At 37.9% G+C, this 8,033-nt stretch overlaps 1 protein-coding gene across 1 annotated transcript; it reads right to left on the bottom strand.

Annotated features, from left to right (window-relative positions):
* Positions 1 to 2,207: 2,207 nt before the first annotated feature.
* On the bottom strand, positions 2,208 to 4,643 carry LOC125491009. Its single transcript, XM_048631771.1, has 2 exons — positions 4,378 to 4,643; positions 2,208 to 4,211 (listed from the first exon to the last, which is right to left on the bottom strand). The coding sequence occupies exon 2, from the start codon at positions 4,209 to 4,211 to the stop codon at positions 2,208 to 2,210; it is 2,004 nt and encodes a 667-aa protein (XP_048487728.1). The 5' UTR covers positions 4,378 to 4,643.
* Positions 4,644 to 8,033: the final 3,390 nt, after the last annotated feature.

Below are 8,033 nucleotides of genomic sequence, written 5' to 3'. Positions count from 1 at the left end.
ATTGTTAGTCAAAGTCATGTTGACTGTTTTCTTTGACTATCGTGGTTTTGTGCACTCGGAATTCTAGCCAGAAAGTCAAAATTTTCCAACTGATACAGAAACTGAGAATTACCTATATACATTATAGCCATGGTATGACTTAGTAGTTTTTATTTTAGCTCTGAGAATCGTAGCTAAGTTGAAATTGTATACATTTATCTATTTTTAAAACGAGATGTTAGACTGCCACGGGGAGAGTGGGTTGTTTGTTCGTAGAAAAGTTAGTTGTTGTTTGTATGTACTTATGTATAACTATTTTCCTTAGACCGGATATTAAAATAGACTATTTCAACAGCAAAAGTTGAATACGGCATTAAAATAAATATTACTAAGTACTATCTATATACTAGTAAGTAGATTTTATGCTGTTTATGACTATGAGGCCGCTTAAATATGATAGAATCATGTACAATATGTATCTTCTTTTGTACCTTATGTATAACACTGCAATGATTAATAAATAAAATATAATAATAAACGACCGATAATAAAGACGACCGAATGGCGTAGTGGTTAGTGACCCTGACTACTGAGCCGAAGGTCCCGGGTTCGATTCCCGGCTGGGGCAGATATTTGTTTAAACACAGATATTTGTTCCCGGGTCTTGGATGTGCCCGTAAAATGGCAATAGGCCCGCCCCCTATTACATTGGGACTAACATAACACTCTGGCGAAAAGTGGGTGCAGCAATGCGCCTCTGCCTACCCCGCAAGGGAGTACATTAGTACAAGGCGTGAGTGTGTGTGTGTGTGTGTGTGTTTTTTTTAATAATAATAATGTAAACCCTAAATCGCGTCGGATAAAGCTGCCCGCATAATTATTGATCGAACATCACTTAAAGGTAAGTTTGTTTGATCATACATTTTAATGTTATGTACAGTATAAGGCCACGTATAATATAGATTCAAAACCGTCAATACGTGAAGCGTTAGCGCAGCCACAGGTCACCTCATCACAAATGCCTATGGCTTGATTACATTTTACATACAGAACGATCGGCTACATTGTTGCAATTGCAACATGGAGCATATTCTATACTGACGAAACACGAACGAACGAGAGTTGTCGTGCAATCGGAAGTTTAATACAACGAGCTAGAGTCGTGGCGGGGCAGTAGTGGAAAAAAGGGGGCCTGTATACAACAGTGGATAGAAGGTTGATGATGATGATGGTGAGTCGTGGCTCATGCAGCAGCGTTCGGAAACTTAGTTTATCGTCATATAGAGTGACCCCTCGAATGGCGGGTCGATCAGGGACCCATGTGTGGGGTCACACGGCTTGCAGCAGAGCCGTAGAATTGCAGATGTCGGCAGCGCGGCCCCCGGGACCAGCAGTAAAGCTAACAGTAATGTGTGAATTTCAATGCGAAATTCAAGGTTCATCGGGGATTTGTGGTGCAATTACTGTGGCAGGTGGTAGGTAGCCTGTAAATTGAGACTGGGTGTCTGGATACTATGTACTTTAGGATAGGAAGTTTTTTATAATTATGAAGGCTTTGGTCAATACCAAATAGAATGGATTTATACTCCACCCCAGCGTATCTAGTACGGGTGACACATTGACTTATAGCCACAGTTTTATCAAAATATTCGTAAAATAAAATTTATTAGTAACTGACAACAAATGAACAAGCAAAGAATAATAATGAATGATGTAATTTCAGATGTGCCACGCGGTGTCGGGTTGCTGTGACGTTTGTGTTAGCGATGGATTCTCTACATTTGCATAATAAAGCAAGGGATTTGTTTTGTGTAAGTACGTATCTACATAATTATGAAACTGGTATTATAAGCTGAAAGGTTAGAACTCAGCTCGACATTATAACAAATATATGTAGGAATTAAATCAGATGTTGTATTTATCACTTTTATTATATAAGGGTCAAAATAAAATAAAGAAATATGAAATCGTCTTTACGTCTTTATACGTCTTTCACACTCTGCTTTCACTCTATGCTCCTCTGTTATTCGTCGTCATGGATACTTCACCTTGCGTTCTGTTCCACTCCCACACTCGGCCATCCTGACATTAAGGCTGCCCTCAGCCTTATTCATTACAATAACTGTAAAGTACAAGGTTACACACAATATAATTGATACAATATTAACACCTCAACTAATAATAAGAAACAAATACGACATTACACCTTAAAACACACACATTCATCATCATTCGTTCATCATCACTTTTATCTTTCTTTCCCCCAATATAACTTCCTTTCTTTTCTTCTTTCTTGTCTTCTTTCGTTTTATCTTCTTTTCCTCCTTTCTTTTCATCTCTTTTACTTTCTTCTTTCTGTGGGCAATATTCTGAAGTCTCTTAATTATTTTCATTTCTACTCCTTTCAGACCTCTTGGTGTGATCAGTTGCATATGCATACCCTTGTGTAACAGTCCATTGCTCATACAGTAATCTTGATATCCTTTTTCTTTTAACATCTCCATAATCACCTTGAGACTCTCATATTCTGCTTGCATTCTCCTTATTCTTCTTTGACATTCTGAAATTATGCAATTAGTTGGGTTACATCTTAGTTCACCTGTAAGCTGCATTCTGCTGCCACTGCAGTGTACAACTTTTGGCACTGGGAACTGTTTCACTGCTTGCTTTTCTACTCCTCGCTGCTCCTTCAAAGCTAACCGTATCGGTCGCTGAATTACTGGTATCTCATCTTTCAAAATTTGATGTACTTCTCTGTTCACATCCTTCTCAGTCTTTGGTTCATAGGATTGTACCATCCTCTTCACCTTTTGTTTAACTTCTTTGTCCACCTGATAACCTATATTGGTAGGTATTAACTCTTCGTCTGTTGGCAACAACATCACCTTACCGTCATTTATAAGACATGTTACATTTTTTAGAAAAGGATTGCCTAAAATCATCGAGTGTGGTACGTCTTTAGTGGCCATAATTGCAAAATTGATGTCCTTATATTCTTGTCGATTCACCATCCCATTTAATAAGCACTCTCCGACTGATTTCACTTGCGAACCAAGTCCTGTGTATATCTTGTTGTCGTCGAAACACTCCGGCGAACCGATCTGCTGGTACAAGTCCATAGAAATCACGTTGGCATCGCTTCCGGAATCAATCAGAGCATTCACTTCTTTTCCGCGTATTTCCACCACTGTTGTGTGTCTTTTAATATCCTCATTATCCTTCTTTTCGTCTTTAATCGTCTTATTTTCCATAATTTCGCCTCTCTTAATTGACATGATTGTTTGTTGTTGTTGTTTTTGACATTGACATCTTTCACCTTTTTCGTTCACACCTTCAATGAGTGAGTCAACGATGCACAACGTTTGACGTGATGTTGTCGGCTGTTGTTGGGAACTTCTTTTCGAACGCATCGTTGGACGAAAATTTGCATCGTTGGTTGCACTCGCCGCCATTGTTGTTGATTTGCGAATCTCACCGTTGCAAACTTCATCGTATTTTGGTTGTTGTCGACATTCTGATGATATATGACCAAATGAGTTGCACCTAAAACACTTCATCCCTCTGTTTTTATGTGGACACTCAGGGGAAATGTGACTGATTTCTCCACAACTGTAGCATTTTCTCCTGTCACTCTTTTCAGCTGCATCGCTAGGTTGCCATCTTTTGTGCTGCATTTGCTGCTGCGTCTTCATCTTCGCTTTTACAGTTTCATATATTTTCAACTTATCTTTCAACTCACTGTAGGTTGTAGCCCCGTACAGCATCACCTTATGTAACTCGTCATCTAGTATTCCGTCCACGATATATTTTATAGCGACGTAGTCGGGCATCTTGCCTCGCTTGCCGAGCTCTTTCATTAACAGCATGTAGTCTAGGCACGTCTCATTTGCTTTCTTCTTCCGACTGCTCATTAACTCATGGATCGTCTTGGAATCTACGGTGTCTGGGAACTCCTTGGTGACCGCCGTCTTCAGAGCCTCCCACGTCTTGAAGGGTTTCTCTGAACGCAGCCAGAGTGCCGCCGTACCGGTCAGTGACCTGCGCCCCACGATCAGCCGCTGCAGCTCCGTCCACCCGAAGATCTCGGCGTTGTCATCGACCTCCTGCGCCCACCGTGCTGCGGAATCGGTCTGGTCGCACCCACTGAACTTAGCTACCAGCTCCTCCGTGTACGTGAGCGGTCCTGATGTTCCGACTGCCTCCCCGTCATCTCCCGTCGTCGTCCGTGGCATCTTCTTGTCGTCGTCGTTACGTCTTAAAACCGACCTCCTGCGCCCACCGTGCTGCGGAATCGGTCTGGTCGCACCCACTGAACTTAGCTACCAGCTCCTCCGTGTACGTGAGCGGTCCTGATGTTCCGACTGCCTCCCCGTCATCTCCCGTCGTCGTCCGTGGCATCTTCTTGTCGTCGTCGTTACGTCTTAAAATGGTATATGTTCAGACCTGAAGGCGTTGTGATGCGAAGAAAAATTTTCATGTAAAATTTGCAACTGTCAGTCTTGTTCTTTTTATAAAAATCCGTCTTCATCCGCCGTAATCTCCGAGATTTTTTTAATTTTATTTATCCCGGACGAGCCCCCAATTTGTAGGAATTAAATCAGATGTTGTATTTATCACTTTTATTATATAAGGGTCAAAATAAAATAAATAAATATGAAATCGTCTTTACGTCTTTATACGTCTTTCACACTCTGCTTTCACTCTATGCTCCTCTGTTATGCGTCGTCATGGATACTTCACCTTGCGTTCTGTTCCACTCCCACATATATTAGTTAGTAAGTATATGTAAGTTTCCAAAGTTGACTTAAAATCCACGAGACAACAAAAAGCTTTACTGCAAAATTACTGTAAAATTACTTTTATAAATGGCGAAACGGAACGACAGAGTAGTGCGTATTTCTGCAAGTTAATCAGCGATACCAATTGAGTTCGTAAAACTACATTGCTGGTCGGCAAATGTTTCCTTATACAGTCAGCAATAGTGTACCACCCCAGCGCAAACGGTTTGATACTGAGACTCATCGGTGGAATACACTGTCCACTTAGAATCGCCGAATACACCTTGCACCTCTACTACCATCAATTATGTTAAAATTGTTTCTTCCATCCAAAGGTTGTCTGGTAGAGATTGCTTTAAGCAATAAGACCGCCTTTTTTGTACTATTTTATATATAAGTTGTGAAATTGTAATGTTTCCTTTAATGGTGCCAAATAAAGAGTATTCTATTATATTCTATTCTACACCAGAATAAGGCTCTTGGCACTGTGTTATGTAATGAATTGCTTCTTTCTCGTATGTATAACATACTTAATGATGCACTTAGGAGACTTCCGTGGAGCGAGTGTAAGTACGTTGTAATGAGACGTGAATAATGATTTCTATTTACATAAGTTATGTAATTAAGGAGGAGTTGTTTGAGCAATAATTTCAGTCCGTAACGAGAAGGGAAATAGTAGATATAATGTACAGCTGTGTATCTGCGGAACTGTATGTTAGGTATTTACTTAGCGATAGTCACAAATGTCACAATATTATGTATACACTTTCAAAAACGTATAAGCATAGTACCTATGTAACTTTTCAAAACAACCAAAGACAGCTTTTAAGGTTCTGTAAATTGAGTTATTTAAAATTAAGTATGTACATAATTAATTATGTACGTAACTATACTTCTAAATTTAATATGATCGTAGTTCTAAATCAAATCGAACCCACAAACAAAAAATTACCACGGTACCGTAACAAGGATTCACTCGAGAGGGGCATATATGTACAGAGGTAACACTCAAGAGAGCCACGTAAAGGAGCTTCACCGCCCCTCAGAATAGAATACCCGGTACGTTCAGCTGCTTCATATTCTAACGGGGCACAGAAGCAGTCGTTTAAAAAATAATGTGACTTTTATTTTAATTAAATTCAGCTTTTATGTACGAGCTATGATGTCAGGCAAAACTCTGTGTAATGTAGGATGATAAGAGAAAATAATATTAAGTAGAAACGTGACTATTTTACATTTGAAATAAATAATATCTTTGTACTTAGGGGACTTTAAATTGCAAATTACTTTGTAATATTGTGTACTTTAAATTGTAATTACAAACAAGAAACAAACACGCCAATTATTCCACATTGAAAAGAACTGTACTTACATTATATTTGTGCCTGCTCCCACCAGAAGGGTAAATGTTATCTTCGAACTGTCTTTTTAAAATTTATATTACGAATCGATTATAAACAAGAAAGATTCAATTAATTTTTAATATACGCCGAAATTACCATAAAAAATTACGTAATTCCTGAGTGCTACAGATTTTTTAACCCTCGATTCCCATGGGCAACCCAATGATTTAAAAACGATGCGAAGCTCGATTTGAAAATAAAAACACTATAGATATATACATAGGTAGACCTTATGCCTAAGAAAAAATATTGTAAGTACCTATGAACGTACTTTTCCATTTTAGGACGCATTGAGTGAAGGAGGCTATAACTCATAGAGACCACTCAAGAGGCCTAAGAAGTGCCTGTCACTCCATTCACCCGCCCCCTGCTGCCTACAGACTTCCAATGAATTACGTCTTTCTATGTCCAAGTTTTTTTTTATCAAAACAATTGTGATATTTTCACATGATTTATTTTGGTTGCCGTCAAACAATAGCCTTTCAATATAAATCATAGAAAATGCGAGTCGACGATTTTAATCTTAATCTACGACTTAGGATTCGCAGACGCTAAATTATCTTGACCTTTCCTTCTGAAAATTATAGAGGTGAACATAAATCATTGGCAGAATAGATCGTTTACCTTCGCTGGCTATAAAAAAAGAAATAAAAAAGTATATATTTTATGAGGATCAGAATAATAACTGTGCTTGATGAAGAATAATGATAATCTTTCAACTGTTTCCCGGTAAATCTGGTTAAAAGGCGTAAAGGTGAAATTGTGAGTATTCGCATTCAGTAAAGAAATTAATTCTGTTTATATTTACCTGCCTTCTATCGAAATTTTAATTTAACTGTAGAGCTATCCGGAAAAAACGCAGCACATTCTATTCGATAGTCTATTCGAAAGTGCTGTCAACCTGTCAACAACAAAATGGCGGTGTATAGATTTTCGAAAGTTTGACAGCTATCATTCCATAGGTCATTGTCAGAATAATATTATGTACTCTGTGGTCATTCTTTTCGAAACTCATTCGAAAGGTAAAAAGTGTTCGAAAGTGCTGTCAAGTTGACAATAGTCGCACTCGCATTCGATTCTATTCGTTAGCTCGAATTTTCGTGATACGGGTACTGATGTAAATCGTGCGTCAATTCGATTGCGCTACGCACACATTATGCAAATGACAAGTTTTCAGCTGAAAGCACTGTTTTAATTAAAATTGTTTAAAAATAGATCATTATAACTTTGCTGAAAATATTAGTTAATTTCAGTGGCACTTCCAGTTCAACAGTTCTGAAATAACCATGGATTCTGAATATTTTTTCCTACATCTAATGTAACGTTATAACAGTCGGCATATACATAAATGATTTTAACCGCAACATATTGTTTAATGTTACCCAGTTTAGCCCAGCTTAGCAAATATAAAAATGCCATGTTTTTATTTTTTTTATTTTATTTTATTATTGTAAAGGAAACATACAGAGCAGATGGATGCATAAAAGTTAAATACATAAGTAGTACTTTTTCCAATAAAGTTTCCGAAAAACATTTTAGTTTTAAAAATCCACAATACACACTAAAAACTTAACACACACAAAAACATGGTTACACAGAGCAATTTTACTACAAAATCAACAGAAAAATTACAAAGGTCACAGAAACTATGCAAAATTTAAGATACTACAAGGCTCAATATAATAATAGTTTAACGGGTATTTTTGGTTAACAAATTGTCATATTTATAACGGTAGCCAAGCCGTTATTAATCTGAGCGACAGTCTTTTGACAGACAAATAGAAAGTACTTATCCAAGTTTTAAAGGTAAGGCCGAAAATGTTTAAAAAGTGTATACTACGGAAAATGGCGTGTCGAAAAAAGTACAATTCTG

The sequence above is a fragment of the Plutella xylostella genome, chromosome 29 (genome assembly GCF_932276165.1).
Source record: "Plutella xylostella chromosome 29, ilPluXylo3.1, whole genome shotgun sequence".
NCBI classification, from domain to species: domain Eukaryota; kingdom Metazoa; phylum Arthropoda; class Insecta; order Lepidoptera; family Plutellidae; genus Plutella; species Plutella xylostella.
The sequence above is the reverse complement of the archived record's forward strand: the minus strand, read 5'-3'. Positions and strand labels throughout refer to the sequence as shown.

Excerpts from the sequence above, each read along its gene's own strand:
- LOC125491009 (XM_048631771.1), bottom strand. The coding sequence starts at position 4,211 with ATGCCACGGACGACGACGGGAGATGACGGGGAGGCAGTCGGAACATCA.